The 16,822-nt window shown below is 46.4% G+C and overlaps 3 protein-coding genes across 3 annotated transcripts in view; all 3 read right to left on the minus strand.

Annotated features, from left to right (window-relative positions):
* The window catches only part of LOC309562954 (uncharacterized protein), a 109,017-nt gene that overhangs the window by 80,392 nt on the left and 11,803 nt on the right, over window positions 1-16,822 (minus strand). The window lies entirely within an intron of this gene.
* Window positions 232-16,822, minus strand: part of LOC309564451 (uncharacterized protein) — a gene marked incomplete at both ends in the record, with an annotated part of 75,688 nt that continues 59,097 nt past the window's right edge. Inside the window, one exon of the mRNA XM_082269081.1 lies at window positions 232-459. Within this exon, the coding sequence (XP_082125207.1) occupies window positions 232-459 (228 nt within the window). The remainder of the gene's footprint in view (window positions 460-16,822) is intronic.
* LOC309563965 (uncharacterized protein) overlaps window positions 3,034-16,822 on the minus strand; it is a gene marked incomplete at both ends in the record, with an annotated part of 29,317 nt that continues 15,528 nt past the window's right edge. The window contains 3 exons of the mRNA XM_082268595.1: window positions 3,034-3,061; window positions 14,716-15,884; window positions 16,692-16,822. Coding sequence (XP_082124721.1) covers window positions 3,034-3,061; window positions 14,716-15,884; window positions 16,692-16,822 — 1,328 coding nt within the window. The remainder of the gene's footprint in view (window positions 3,062-14,715; window positions 15,885-16,691) is intronic.

Raw genomic sequence — 16,822 nt, forward strand, 5'->3', positions numbered from 1 at the left:
CACCTGTGCTGATCTCTGTAGGAGTGTCCTCCTCTATAAATGTCCTCGTTATTTCATCCTCCTCCATAGACTGCTGATCATCCCTCATATACCTCTCTTCTTCTTCTGCTTTGAACTCAACTTTTATATCTATCAGATCTTCACCCTAAACCAAGAAAAGGAGAGAAAATACCATCTGTAAAATATAACCTCAGATAATAAATCTACATATCATATAAATTGGTCTATTTTTTAGATGCTCCATCCACCCACCTCATATATGCTAGATATGGTGTGACATTCCGGTGTGGAATCCCGGGAATACAGAGGACGGGGACATCTCTCTGGTGGGTTCCTGGTATTAGGTGGCTCCATCATATCCTTGTGTCCTTCTGAAAACTCCTCTATCACTCCATACTCCTCATCCTCCTCTTTATACTCTTCTTTAACATCAATATTATCATCCCCGAGGTTTTCACTCTAAATATATAAATAGACAGTGACATCCTGACACCTTATAGGAACCTGACACACACAATGATACAGTCACCATCCAGACACATCCCTTGTCTGTTACTGGATAATGTCCCAGAATTCCCAGCACCACTCACCTCTCCTGTCAGCAGCTCCATCATCTTCTTGGTGACTTCTAGAATCTTCTCCATGTTGTGTCTCTCAGGTTTTAGGGAGTCACATGGAGGCACTGTGATGGTCATATGATCACCTGACTTCAGAAGAGGAAATCTCTGTATTGGAGAACCAATAGGAATATCATGTTAGAATCTCAGAATCCTCCTCACCTCTCCGGTCAGGTCTGTGTTTTATTAATAGAGATAAGAGTGATGTCATGTGACCTCCCAGAATCCTCCTCACCTCTCCGGTCAGGTCTGTGTTTTATAAAAAGAGATAAGAGTGATGTCATGTGACCTCCCAGAATCCTCCTCACCTGTCCGGTCAGGTCTGTGTTTTATTAATAGAGATAAGAGTGATGTCATGTGACCTCCCAGAATCCTCCTCACCTCTCCGGTCAGCAGGTAGATGATCTCCAGGGTGAGGTTTAGTATCCTCTCAGTCATGTGACTCCAGTCCTCCTCCATTCTCATTGGTCATGTGATCTATACAGGTTTCCTGTAGACCAATAATTAATAACAAGGAATTATCTGGACTGTACTTGTTGTACAATATTAGGATGGGGGTGTATAGGGGATAATATGAGGGTTTCGATCATGGAAGAACGATCCCCAGTGGGATTGCACACAGAAGAACATTCAGTTTAGTGTTCGCATTGTTTTCAGGGCCTGGGAGCTTCCTGTTTATTGCCCTTTATGTCTAAAGACAGCCCCTATCGTCTGCACATCTCCAAAATGAAGGAAATGTTCCAGCTCTGAAAGTGGGGAATGTTCTGACCCTGAAGGAGTTATTCTTGGTTTCCACACTATATATGTGTGTATCATCATCTTTTTTTTTTTTTTTTTTAAGCCCGTAGCGTGTGAAACACACTCAAAAGACTTCACCCGGTGCATAAAAAAGTGCACACACACAAACGTGAGGAACACAAAAAGTGCACAGGGTGTGCGAACACTAATGGTCTTCCCTCCGAAGAGGTAGGACCCGAACCTCGATCTCCCGGGGCGCAAGACTCCTGACAGGGATTTAAGGTACTCATGGTCTGTCTGGCCGAAACCAGACTGACCCCGTTCTTCAGGGGGACTGCCGAAACAGCCCCCACCGAGTACTAAGTAGGGCTCCCCCGAAGGGAGACCCCATGAGAGGGGGCGGACTAAGCCAAAAGGCCATATCCACCCCCTCCCAAGACTCAAGGCAGGGCCCGAGGACCCACACCCTACAAGTCGTGCAAGTGAAAAAAAAGGTGATAGAAAGCGACAAACTACAAAGAAAAAGCACACACAAACAAAAAGGTGGGGAAGGGGAAGTGGAGAGGTGAATTAGTGCCCTTGTGAAAATACAAGGGCAGGCCTTCCGGCCGGAATAAAAATTCCTCTGGTCGAAGCCAAAAGGCCTTGCCCAAGAGGCAGGTGCTTAAAAAAGTGTGCGTAGGTGCAGTGACCATGGTGCCGAAAAACTCAAGGCGAGCTGCCCCTCACCAGTGAGAATTAAGGCACCCCTGGGCTGCCACCCCAGGGGCACATACACTATGGGCTTTTTCTACCCCGGCCCAAAGGCCAGACCAAGTGTAGCCCTATCCCACCAGGAGGCATCAGAACTTTAGACAGCTTAGGGTGAGCCTGCCTTCAACTGGGGACAAGCCTTTTGCAAGGCCAGATTCAACCCAGGAGGAAAGGCCCTCCCACCGCCATCCGCCGTTCCTTACCAATCACATCCAGGAGCAGTACTAACCAGTCGGACAAGCTGGTTTTCTCGCTCCCTTCAAACTGGTAGGGGCGGACCCATTCAAATCAGAAGGCAATGGACCCCTGCGGCTTTCTCTGATGTGGCTTACTTCCCAGTCCCCCGGTTGTTCCGGAGCGCCCTGGTTCATTTCGGCCCCCACCGATACTAACCATCAGGTTCCATACCAACTGATAAGAACAGATACTACACTTGATCTTAGCCAAAAAGATGTGTATCATCATCTTTTTTTTTTTTTTTTTAAAGCCCGTAGCGTGTGCAACACACTCAAAAGACTCCACCCGGTGCATAAAAAAGTGCACACACACAAAGTGAGAACACAAAAAAGCACAGGGTGTGCGACAACGTATGGTCTTCCCTCCGAAGAGGTAGGACCCGAAAACCTCAATCCCCCGGGGCGCAAAACTCCTGACAGGGACATAAGGTACTCATGGTCTGTCTGGCCGAAACCAGACCGACCCCGTTCTTCAGGGGGACTGCCGAAACAGATGTGTATCATCATCTGCAGGAGATAAAAGACATCACAGTGACTATGGAGGAAGAGGACGAGCACGATGGGGGGGTTACTGGGTGTATATAGAAAACATTTCACCAAACTTACTGAGATGAAGAAGAAAGACACCTTTTAGCACCGACACCTAAAAGACACCTTTTAGCATATTGCCACACCGACATTTATACAAACTATGATGACTTAAAGCGGTTGTAAACCCTAAAAAGAAAAAAAAAAAAAAACCTGCAAGACAAAGGCATAATGAGCTAGTATGCATCGCATACTAGCCCATTATGTGTTACTTACCTTAGAACGAAGCCCCGACACGGACCCCTGGACATCGCTGCGGGCGCTGCCATGATCCCTCGGCGACACTTCCGGGTTCGGCAGGTCCGGCGCTGCGATTGGCCGGAGCCGCGATAACGTCACTCCCGCGCATGCACGCGGGAGTGATTATCCGGCAAGCTCCCAGCAAGCAAAACTGAAGGTCCCCCCGGACCTTCAGAGCGCATGCGCCGCTCGCGCGTGCTGTTGCATGCACTGCAAATATCTCCTAAACCGTGCCGGTTTAGGAGATATTATTTGTACCTACAGGTAAGCCTTATTATAGGCTTACCTGTAGGTAAAAGTGTCAAAAAACCGGGTTACTACCGCTTTAAAGCTCAATGCCAAATGAAAGTATTCTCTGTACAAAAATAGGTCAATCCTTACTTCTTCTTATACACCACACACCACCAGATACTGCTCTGAGGGACACCAAATGCTGGATGAAGTCTTCTTCAGAAACAATTTCTTCTCCAAAGTTTCGATCTCCCGACTTCCGTTCTCCACTGACTTCCGACTCACTACCATGTTATTTTACTGTGTCCTGTACCCTGTCCAATACCATGTCCTGTAGTGATGAGGAGGTCAGCGGGAGGAATCCTAGAGCTCTGTAGGGACCATGAGATCGGCACTCCCCGGTCGTGTCGGTTCCTGAAGAAGGCTTCAGCCAGCATCGGAGCTCCATTTAGAGAGGTAAGAATTTTCCTTTACAGGAAACCTTCTATTTGGGTTGGAACGTTTGGTGACAGTGTGATCAGTTACACCCACTTATGTCACCATTATTTTTCTTTTATATCTGTGTTTTCACTTCAGTACGGGAAATAATCTGAGGATCTGAGGAAAAACTGAGAGCGATAGAAACACTTTGGGCAGATAAATAGTACATTGATTTGTTTGGGTGTTCATCAGACTCAGAAGAAGGACATTTAAAGGACAAAGATAGACAGAGGGATTTGGTTCCCGATAATGGACAGTGATGAGAGCTATGATAAAATAAGATATAATTACCTCCTCTGCTGCCAGTTCCAGCAATGTCTTCTCTCTACTTCCTCCCACATGAAATGTCTCGTTGGTATCTTGTATCACTTCCTGTGTGCGCTGCAAATCACTTCCTGTCTGAGTGCCATAGAGACTTACAGTCTGGGTAGAATTGAGATCACCACCTTGTGGAGCTCAGAGGAACTGTAGTTCCGAGAAACGTCTCGTAGCGTGAACACGGAATTGTGATGTGTGTGTATGTACTGTATATCCGTATAGATCAGAGGTCTTCAAACTATGGCCCTACAGTTGTTCAGGAACTTCAGTTCCCATCATGTCTAGCCCTGTGAATGTCAGAGTTTTACAATGCCTCATGGGACGTGGGTTTTTTTTTCGCCTTCCTCGTGATCAACTGTGGGTATAGGATTGAGTATATGGGATTGTATGATTGGGTTTTCATTACTGTTTTTTTTTTTTTTGAGCCAGATGGACTTGTGTCTTTTTTTCAACCTGACTAACTATATAACAGCTGAAGGGCCGTAGTCTGAGGATCCCTGTTGAGGATGACTAGTTCCCATCTCGGATTTGCCAGGAAAGTCACAGTTTTTAGCTATTTGTCCCAGGCTGCGAATCACAGCGTAAAGTGGAAACATGTTTGGGCCAGGCAATGGGAGACCAATCAGTGTGTAAATTGGAGATGCCAATCAGCATGTAATGATTACCAGTGGGTTGATATCAGAGCAAGCCCCCTTTTAACCCTCCGCACCCCCCTGCCTCCTTCATTACCCTCCTGTCCCCCTCCTCATCCTACTGTCCATTCTTCACCCTTCCCCATAATCTTCATCTCTCTTCCCATGTACTCTTCTTCACCTCCCTGTCCCCCTCTTCACCCTCCTGTTCTCATTTCCACCTCCCCTTCACCCCACCTTCCCCCAAATCAACTCCACACCCCCATTTCCCCTTCTTCACCCTCCTGCCCCGATTCTCTAAACTTCCCCATCTTTATCTCCCCTCCCCCTCTTCACTCTCCTGTCCCCATTTTCACCCCCCCCTTCACACCCTCTTTTCCTCATCGCCCCAGTGTCCCCTTCTTCACCTTCCAACCTCCTCATCACCCCTCATCCCCCTTTTCACCCTACACAGCAATGAAGGCTTTACAGTGTTAAATCATATGATGAGGAGGTGATATATCACCTCCCAGCTGCCTGTCAACTGCCCTCTGAAAAGTAATCCACTGTGGATCACTTCTCAGAGGGGTGTAAAAGGCTGCTGAATGTGTAAAGAAGCCCTAAAAGCTGTAATTAGATAACCAAATCCTTCTACCATTGGTCACTAGTATAAAGGAGAATTACACTGACCACTGATGTAAGGGGGTCCTTCTCCCATTGGTCACCAATGTAAGGGCCCACTACACTGACCACTGATATAAGGGGTCCTTCTCCAATTGATCACCAATCTAAAGGACCTCTCTACTGACCACTGATATAAGGGGGTCCTTCTCCCATTGGTCATCAACGTGAGGGGCCACTACATTGACTACTGATATAAGGGTTCATTCTCCCATTGAACACCAATGTAAGGGACCACTATATTGACCACTGATATAAGGGGTCCTTCTCTCATTTGTCACCAATGAAAGGAACTACTTCACTGACCACTGATATAAGAGGGTCCATCTTCTATTGGTCACCAATGCAAGGAACCACTACACTGACCACCGATATGAAGGGGCCCTTTCCCCATTTATGCTCTTTTAAAGCCCAAAGGTGTTCCTTGGATTTTAGGCCCATCTAGGCTGTGAAAGATTCTCAGACGTGGTATCCTCATACTCAGGAGAAGATTTAGAATGTGTTTTGGTGTGTAATTATAAGTTTGCCAATGCCATGTGTGTGATAAATACCTTATTAAACTGACAACTTAGTGTAAAAAATGTAATTTTCATTTTATTTATGCATTTTCCAAAAGCTTGTGACAAAAATAAAATGAGGTCTTCAAAAGACTCACAATGCCTTTTAGAAAATACATTAGGGTGTTTGCTTTCCAAAATGTGGTCATTTTGTGTGTGTTTCTGCTGTTCTGATGCTACAGGACCTCCAAAAATGTGTTCGGTAGTCAGAAAATTAGATGCATAATTTATCCCTGAATATGACGGTGCTCCTTGGATTTTGGGCCCCTCAATGTGGCAAGGCTGTGAGAAAGTCTAACACATGTGGTATCGCCATACTCAGGAGGAGTAGCAGAATGTGCTTTGGGGTTTATTTCCAAGAATGTAAAAGCTGTTTGTCAGAAATATCTTATTACCAACTTTGTGTAAAAATTTGATTTTCATTTTCATTCCATCATTTTATAAAAACTTGTGGCAAAAAAAATTACATTTTCAAAAGATCCGTTGTCTCTTGGGACTGTTTGCTTTCCAAAATGTGGTAATTTTGTGGGTGTTTCCACTGTCCTCATGCTTTTGGGACTCCAACACTGTCATAGGTAGTCAGGAAATTAGATGTGTAATTTATGCTCCTTGAAAGCCCAAAGGTGTTCCTTGGATTTCAGGTCCCTCTATGCCCCTCTATACATCTAGGCTGTAAAAAAAAAAAAAAAACCCATGCCGTGTGTAAGAAATACCTTATTAAACTTACAACTTGGTGTAAAAAATATAAGTTAATTTTCTTTCTGCATTTTCCAAAAGTTTGTCGCAAATAAAATACGAAGTCTTAAAAATACTCACAATGCCTTTTAGAAAAAACATTGGAGTGTTTGCTTTCCAAAATGTCCACTGTCCTTATGCTCCAGGGCCTCCAAATTTGTCATAGATAGTCAGGAAATTAGATGTGTAATTTATGCCCCTTAACAGCCCAAAGATGCTCCTCAGATTTTGGGCCCCTCTATGCATCTAGGCTGGGAATGTCATATAGCAGAATGTGAAAAATATTGTTTTTTTTTCTGAATTGTCGCTCTTTTTTTGTTTATAAAAATGAAAAAAATCGCAGAGGTGATCAATTACCACCAAAAGAAAGCTCTATTTATTGGGAAAAAAAGGACATCAATTTTATTTGGGTACAGCGTCGTATGTCCACGCAATTGTCGTTAAAATAATGTAGTGCCGAATCGAAAAAAAAATGGCCTAGTCATTAAGGGGGAAAATCCTTCCAGTCCAAAAGTGGTTAACTAGGACTTCAGACCTCCGCAGGTCTCTCCAGATGTATTATCAACTCTTCTCAATGAATAGACCACCGGACTCCGAATGCACCAACCAGCCTCTTCCTTAACCAATTGCCGACCATGCTTTAGCAAAATGACAGCTGCAACATGGTCAGCCGAATCGCAAAAACATGGCCTGGTCATTAAGGGGGAAAATCTTTTGGTCCAGAAGTGGGTAGTGAAGGTACAACATTTAGCAACTCACATGGTTGATGATTAAAACAGGAACATCTAAGCATGCCAGCATCCGGGTTAAAGCTGTCCACATAGACGGTCCTCCTCACCGCCATCTACGTCATCCCTTCCACACTGCCCTCCACCAGTGCTTCAAGCCTCGTTTTGAGATCACTCTACGGCAGGGTAGTCTTCCCGGTCACGACTGCAGACTGACGGTGGTGAGAGCCGGCAGTGAGGAGGATGGTCTATGTGGACAGCTTTACCCTCTTTAATCATCAACCATGTGAGTTGCTAAATGTTGAACCTTCATTAAATGTAACCATATTGCCACACTTAGAGGCGCCCCTCTTCTCTTTTGTACTCTGTAGCTCCTGCTGGATTTTGCTTCTAATCCCCTTGTGGAGGCGCCATTTGAGGATGGACATTTTATGGCTACACAACCAATCACATTGCTAGAATCTTTTTATATGGACTATAAACTGAAGGATTTATGAATAAATGGTTGTGGAAGGAATCATCAGAGTTTCCATTATTTCTTATGGGGAAATTCGCTTTGATATACGAGTGCTTTGGATTACAAGCAAGTTTCCGGGACGTATTATGCTCGCAATAATCCATTCCAGAATACAGTGGGATACAGCATATACCCCACAGTATACAAAGTATATACCCCACAGTATACACAATATATACAGTATATATTCCACAGTATACACAGTATTGTATATATCCCACAGTATACACAGTATATACCCCACAGTATACACAATATAACGGAAAATTCCTATCATACTTACCGTAATTTTCCTTTCCTGGTGGTCTCCATGGCAGCCTACGTGTGGGTTAACCCCGCCTCCTCTCCAATGGTATAGGACCCCCCTCTATAAATTTCAGCTTGCAGGCACAGCCAGTGTTCCATATTTTAGCCGAATCCAAGACCAGAGGGTGGGAACTCCGGCTGCCATGGAGACCACCAGGAAAGGAAAATTACGGTAAGTATGATAGGAATTTTCCGTTTTCCTGGCAGTCTCCATGGCAGCCTACGTGTGGGAAATAACTAGCCCAAACCACACGGGTGGGAATGTTTCAAATCAAATTTTACTTCAAATTATTAGCAGACAAAACAGTCAAGCCAAAATAACAATAATGTGTCATAAATGTATTTACAGAAGACCAGGAAGCTGCTCTGCAGACTACTTCTGGTGCAACATGATGTGAAGCCGCCCAGGACGTTGATATGCTTCTCGTCGAGTGGGCTGTCACCGCCTCCGGAGGAGCCAAACCCTCTACACAGTAAGCTCGCTGAATGGCAGACACAATCCAGGCCGCAATGGACCTTGACGAGGCCCGTTTCCCTCTATTCTTGCCTGAGAAAAGGACGAAGAGATTATCCGATTGTCTGAAAGAAGACGTTGACTGGAGATATTCCATAAGAGTTTTCCGAACATCCAAGGGATGAGGTTCATTATCCTCTGAAGAACAAAAGGTAGGAAGTACAATCTCCTGGTTCTTATGAAAAACCGATGATACCTTCGGATTGGAATTGAGCATCGGAATTAGGACTACTCGGTCCGGGAAGAACGTGAGAAAAGGTTCTTTATGACCAAGAGAACTGATCTCAGAAACTCTTTTAGCTGAAGTGATTGCTACTAAAAAGGCTGTTTTAATGGTAAGATCTCTAATGGAGTCCGACAAACTAGATCTTGAAAGGACGTTAAGGACAAGGGGAAGGTCCCATTTTGGGAACCTTGGCTTCCTCTGAGGTCTGAGTCTGACCGCACCTTTGAAGAATTGTTGTATGAGTATATGCTTGGCCCAGGAGAACCCTGAGAACACCGATAAGGCTGATATTTGCACCCTGAGAGTCCCAACTGATAGGGACTTATCCAGACCTGCTTGAAGGAACTTCAGGACTTCTTGAACTCCAAAATTCAGGGAAGGATTTCCCTCCGGGTACGTGAATTCCAAGAATCTAAACCAGACTCTACAGTAAACTCTGTTCGTGCTAGGTCTCCTGGAGTTCATTAAAGTAGGGATTGCCCCAGGAGGGCATCCGAGTGACTCCAACCTCTCCCTCTCAAGAACCAGACCGTTAACCTGAGCAAGGCGGGGCAGGGGTGTAATGTTGTTCCCTGCGAGAGAAGGTCTGGTTTGATGGGCAGGGGAATCGGGCTCCGATAGCTGAGTTGCAGGAGAAGTGGGAACCAGGGCCTGTTCGGCCAGTGAGGGGCTACCATGACGATCTCCACATCTTCTGCTTGGAGTCTCTGAAGAAATCTGAGGATGATGGGAAATGGGGGAAAAGCATATGCCCTGCTGAATTCCCATCTGTCGGTCAGAGCATCCGTTCCGCATGCTTGGTGACACTTGCTGCGTGTGAAGTACCGGACTAGCTTGTGGTTGCATGGAGATGCAAACAGGTCTACTTCTGGTGAGACCCCTAGGGACAGAATCCACTTGAATGAGTCTATGTGGAGAGACCACTCGTTGTGATTCAACTGAACTCTGGAAAGGAAATCTGACTGAACATTCTGTGGCCCCGGAATGTAGGCCGCCGAGATGTTGGACAGATGGGCTTGGGCCCATGTCATGATTGGGTCTACTTCCTGAAGAAGGGAGAGACTCCTGGTACCGCCCTGTCTTTTCACATAAGCCACTGCCGTGGTATTGTCCATTCGAAGAAGTACGGATTTGCCTTCTATTAGATGATGGAAAGCTTGAAGAGCTAGAAAAGCCGCATGAAGCTCCAGGACGTAGAGAATGGCAATTGAGCAGGTTCTTGCGTTGGAGCCACCATAATAAGCTGCTCCTCATGCTGTGGGAAATAAAGATACGCTGATCGTGATCTTCCGGATTCCACTGCCGAAGGAAGCCCCTCTGAAAGGGCCGCATTCGCCACAGTGCCCACTTGACCATAGGGGCCGTCGAGACCATTGTGCCGATGATCTTGAGACACTGGGATTCCGTCAGAAAAGAGGATGAGAGGGCGGGAAGGATCCTCTCCCGAACCACCGGGATTTTCTCTAGAGGCAGAGAAAGTGTATTCTGAACGGTGTTGAATTGAGCCCCTAGATAGACCAGATGTTGAGAGGGCTCCAGATGACTTTTTTGAAGATTCAACAACCACCCGAACTCCATGAGAGTTGTAGTGACCAGGTCCCTGTGGAACAAAAGTTGATCCCGGTCTTGTGACAACAGTAGAAGATCGTCTAAGTAGTGATGTAGACGTACACCCTTTGTTCTGATTAGAGCTACCACAGCTAGAAGGACCTTGGAAAACACCCTTGGGGATGTGGACAGGCCAAAAGGAAGGTAGATGAACTGGAAGTGTTGATGTTCTACCGCGAAACGAAGGTACTTGTGGAAGTTTACTGCTATAGACACATGGAAATACGCGTCTTTGAGATCTATTGACACTAGCCAGTCTCCTGGAAGTACTGCTTTCTGGATAGTAGATAAGGTTTCCATTTTGAAATTTTCGTTCTTGATGAACCTGTTGAGATAGGTGAGATCTATCACAGGGCGCCAGGATCCATTCTTCTTCTGTACTAGAAAGAGGGGCGAATATACGCCTTGGAATCTTTCCTGCACGGGCACCGGAAATATTGCGCCCTGAGCTACCAAAGTGCTTACATAGTCGAGCAAAACATTTCTTTTCTCGTCCTGAGAAGGCAAGGAAGTGGGAATAAATCTGGACACGGGATCTGTTGAGAAAGTCCATGTGTGTCCTGTGGACACTGTCCTGATGGTCCAGAAGTCTGAGATTGAGGCCGCCCAGACACGCTGAAAGCGGAGCAGGCGTGCCCCCACCTGGCATGTCTGAACGGGCCCAATCTCAAAAGGACTTTGAGGTTTCTTGACCGGAAGGTGCTGAGCCTCTGACCGGCTTACGAGAGGATGCTTGGCTGCTCTTCCAATTTCTCCTGTAATCTCGCCCAGGCCTATATGAGCGGGCATCCTTTGATCGCTCTGCAAACTGCTTTCTTGGTTGCTGCTTCTTGGGGCCAAAGAGGCGCCTATCTTGGGGAAGGAGACCTGACTTTCCACCCGTCATTTTAGTAATTGCATTATCCAATTTGTTTCCAAATAAAGAGGAACCTTCAAAAGGGATTTTGCACCAAGCCTGTTTAGAGGCTGGGTCTGCCAGCCAGGGACGCAACCACAGGGCCCGTTTGGCTGTGACAGAAGCCAACATGGATCTGGATAAGAGACGTAACACATCAATGGATGCTTCTCCAAGAAACACAGAAGCTAACTTCAGTTCCTGAACAGGAGAGTTCTCTACTGCATCTTCAGACACACTTCTTAATTTTAGTTCAACATCAGAAACCCAGGTTTCCATGGCCTTAGACATGGCTGCTAGTGCTAGCACAGGTTTACAAGCCGCACCGGCTGTGACATAAATTCTTTTTAAATCCAAGTCCATCTTCCTATCCAGAGGGTCTTTAAAGGACACCGCATTATCCAGCGGGAGTGTAACGTGTTTTGCCAGTCTGGAAACTGCAGCATCAACCAGAGGAGCTGATTCCAGGTGACTGACTTCTTCCGATCTAAAAGGATACAACTTAGACAGTTTGGAGGATAAGGAGGTCTTGCTGTCCCCTTTACTCCACTCTTCTAGGATGACATCCTTCAATTCTGACAGGAGCGGAAAGTTTAGCCGCTCTTTCCCCAAATGTTTGAAAAACCTTCTCTGTTTTACTTGTGGGGTACTGGGATCTTCCCATTTCAGAGCCTCTTTGACTGCTCTTATGAGAGGTGCAACAAGGGCAAAATCAAAACCCCCAACTGCACCTTCCTCTTCTTCCGAATCGCTCTCTGAGGATTTCCCGGAAGTGAAGCTTGGCTGAGAGGGACCTTGCTCTTCAGGAGCATCAGCAGGAGAGCTGGGAGTAGCAGATCCAGGTGTGGGACTAGCATTCCACTCTTTCATGGATTGTTGGACAATCCGTTTCACCAGGGATTCCAATCTCTGATCTTCAGACTCTCTTTCACCAGCTGCACGAGCGAAACAGGGCTCGCAAAGGGACTTGTCCTCCGGGACATGCGCCCCACAACCCCAACAGGCTCTCTGGGCCGTATGGCTACTGTGGCGGTGTGTGCGGTGTCTGGAGGAGGAATGTGAGCGTCTCCTCTCATGTCTGCTCCCTGATGGAGACTCACGGCGTCTTGACCTTGAAGATGATTCTCTTCGTGGCCTGACAGGGTCTCTTTCTTGACCAGACCTGGAGGAGCTGGGAGAAAGAGAAATCCAGGGAGACACAGGATTTAGCCATGAATCATGAGCCAGCATCCCTCCCTTCATATCCCTCTAAATGTACCAGCACTCACCTGTTGTGAGAGGGCTGGCCACAAGAGGGCGGTGAAGCAGGATCCATGTTTCAGGCAAAACCACAAACTCACTAGGAAGTAGAGCATACAGGGATCACTACAAAGCAATAAGGAACATTCAGGTGTTGTCCTAATATGCATCCAACCGCTCTCCCCCCCCCCCCTGCATACCACAAAAAGGTATGCAGCATCCGGTCCCCACATACCTGGCAAACAAACGGACAAGGTACCGGGAAGACGTCGCTATGCCCACAGTGCATTCCCAAATGCTCTGGAGCTGACAGGCGTTTAAATTTTCGCGCCAGGATGACGTCAGCGATGGTCGGCCGTGATCGCAAGTGCGCATGCGCGGACCAGGCCTCGCTTCCGATCTCGGCGAAGTGCGCATGTGCAGGCAGCGAGCGGAGCTCCATTACCATACAGCGCATGCGTCCGCCGGACTGAGCGGAGGGGAAGCAGGAAGGAGATGGCTGGAACGCATGGAGCGTTCCAGCCGCCATTGGGCCACCAGGGATAGCAAAGAAAGATAGTTTGGAGACAAACAAACATAACAAAAACACTGCCATGGAGGAGACAAATCTTCAGACCCTGTCAGGATATCCGTCGGCCATCCGAAGCACCGCACAGTTATCAGCCAAAGGGGATTTTGAAATGTCACTCACCCGCCCGTGGCTGGGCCCTGGACATAGACACCGACTTTTCATTCTGAGGTAAGCCGACCAAATTCCAACAGGAAATAATCCAAATAGTTGGTCCTTGGAGGAGGACAAAAAAGGAACACTGGCTGTGCCTGCAAGCTGAAATTTATAGAGGGGGGTCCTATACCATTGGAGAGGAGGCGGGGTTAACCCACACGTAGGCTGCCATGGAGACTGCCAGGAAATACAGTATATATTCCACAGTATACACAGTACTGTATATACCCCACAGTATACACACTATATACCCCACAGTATACACCCCACAGTATACACAATATACGTATACAGTATATATTCAACAGTTTGTAGACTATAACTTTCACACAGACTAAATAATAAACACTGATTTGGGTTATTGTTTTTATTTTACCAAAGACAAGTAGCAGAAAATATTTTGGCCTAAATTTAGGAAGGATGATTTATTTGTAAAATTCTAAAAGAAAATAACAAAAACATGGGTTTTTTTTTTTTTTTTCATCATTTTTGTTATTTTTCCAAGATTTTGGGTATGGTTATGTAGCAAAAAAAAAAAAAAAAAACCCCAGCGGTGATTAAAAGAAAGAGAAAGTTCTATCTGTCTCAAAAATGGGAAAAATGTAATTTGGGTAGAGCGTTGCACGTTTGAGTAATTGGCAGTCAAAGTATGACGGCGCTGAGAGCGGAAGAGTGGCCTGGACTAAAATCGGGTGAAAGTTTCCGGTATTGAGGTGGGTAAATAACTTATGTTCTTCAATGTCTACTGTACTAAAGTGCATGAGTATGATATCTCCGCTGTTGGTATGAAACCACGTCTGAGAAGAAAACTAAGTTGTCTATTTATAACAAAAAACTTTGTTGGGCAAATGTGAGAAGCATTCGTCCAGCCATGATAAACTCTGGCTTTATTTTGATCAACACATGATGAAGATCAGCCATGGAGTATATCTGAGGTGTATATCAGGGTGTGCTTCTTCCCCACATGTCCACCAACATTCATATAGAAGACATTTCCCGCACTCAAGGCACTAATACACCTCCAGGGTTGTGTGGGACCCCTGATGTACTGGAAGACAGGACTTCAGTGAGGAACATTTCCCTCACTCAGGACAGGAACGTAGCTTCTTCTTCCCCATGTGAGACCTTTGATGTCTGTAAAGATTGGACTTCACTGCATAAGATTTCCCGCACTCAGAACAGGAAAAAGGCCTCTCCCCCATGTGAGACCTTTGATGTTTGACAAGTTCGGATTTTTTCAGGAAACTTTTCCCGCACTCAGGGCAGGAAAGTGTCTTCGCCCCTGTGTGAGACTTCTGATGTGTGAAAAGATTGGACTTCTGTGAAAAACTTTTCCCACACTCAGGACAGGAATACGGCTTCTCCCCCGTGTGCAATCTCTGATGTGTAATAAGATGTGACTTCAATGCAAAACATTTCCCACACTCAGGACAGGAATACGGCTTCTCCCCTGTGTGCGATCTCTTATGTACGTAAAGGTAGGACTTTCTTGAAAAATATTTCCCGCACTCATCGCAGGGATACGGCTTCTCCCCCGTGTGAATCACCTGATGTCTGGCAATTTCTGATTTTCGCGTAAAAGACGTCCCACACTCAAGACAAGTATGTGGCTTCTCGCCCGTGTGCGATTTCTGATGTCTGCAAAGACTGGACCTATCTGAAAAACATTTTCCGCACTCACGACAGCAATAGGGCTTCTCACCTGTGTGCGATCTCCGATGAGTATCAAGACCAGCCTTCTCTGAAAAACATTTCCCGCACTCAGAACAGGAATACAGCTTCTCCCCCGTGTGTGATATCTGATGCCTGAAAAGATGTGAATTTGTTGCAAAACATTTCCCGCACTCGGGACAGGAAAATGGCTTCTCCCCCGTGTGCAACCTCAGATGTCTGTTACGAGAAGACTTGTCTGAAAAACATCTCCCGCATTCAGAGCAGGCATATGGTTTCTCACCCGTGTGAGACATCTGATGAATGACAAGTTCTGATTTTTGTTCAAAACATTTCCCACACACGGGACAGGAAAGTGACTTTTTGCACGTGTTCAACTTTTGATGTTTGTAAAGTCTGGACTTAAAAGAAAAACTTTTCCCGCACCTAAGGCAGGAATGCGGCTTCTCATCTGTGTGAGATATCTGATGTCTGACAAGCTGTGATTTTTTTACAAAACATTTCCCACACTCAGTACAGGAAAACTTCTTATCTGTTGGAAGGATGGCATCGTCCCTCACAGTCTGAGATTCCTCAGGATGGGAGGAATATGATGGTCCGGCACTGTCCCTCACAGTCTGAGGTTCCTCAGGATAAGAGGAATACGATGGTCCGGCACTGTCCCTCACAGTCTGAGGTTCCTCAGGATAAGAGGAACACGATGGTCCGGCACCGTCCCTCACAGTCTGAGGTTCCTCAGGATGAGAGGAATTTGATGTTCCGGCACTGTCCATCACAGTCTGAGGTTCCTCAGGATAAGAGGAATACGATGGTCCGGCACTGTCCCTCGCAGTCTGAGGTTCCTCAGGATAAGAGGAATACGATGGTACGGCACCGTCCTTCACAGTCTGAGGTTCCTCAGGGTGAGAGGAATATGATGGTCCGGCACTGTCCCTCACAGTCTGAGGTTCCTCAGGATAAGAGGAATATGATGGTCTGTCACCGTCCTTCACAGTCCGAGGTTTCTTAGGATGAGAGGAATACGATGGTCCGGCACTGTCCCTCACAGTCTGAGGTTCCTCAGGATAAGAGGAATATGATGGTCCATCACCGTCCCTCACAGTCTGAGGTTCCTCAGGATGAGAGGAATTTGATGATCCGGCACTGTCCTTCACAGTCTGGGGTTCCTCAGGATGAGAGGAATATGATGGTCCGGCACTGTCCCTCACAGTCTGAGGTTCCTCAGGATAAGAGGAATATGATGGTCCGTCATCGTCCTTCACAGTCCGAGGTTTCTTAGGATGAGAGGAATACGATGGTCCGGCACCGTCCCTCACAGTCTGAGGCTCCTCAGGATAAGAGGAATACGATGGTCCGGCACCTTCCCTCACAGTTTGAGGTTCCGCAGGATAAGAGGAATACGATGGTCCGGCACTGTCCCTCACAGTCTGAGGCTTCTTAGGATGAGAGGAATACGATGGTCCGGCACTGTCCCTCACAGTCTGAGGTTCCGCAGGATAAGAGGAAGACGATGGTCCATCTACACTGTGTGGAGCCGGATGGACATTTGGGGGAGCCGAGTTTTCTCCTGGACTATACTGTGTGATGTCCTCATCTTCTACTCTACAGT

This window comes from Pelophylax lessonae (assembly GCF_965119305.1).
Source record: "Pelophylax lessonae genome assembly, chromosome: 9".
NCBI lineage: Eukaryota > Metazoa > Chordata > Amphibia > Anura > Ranidae > Pelophylax > Pelophylax lessonae.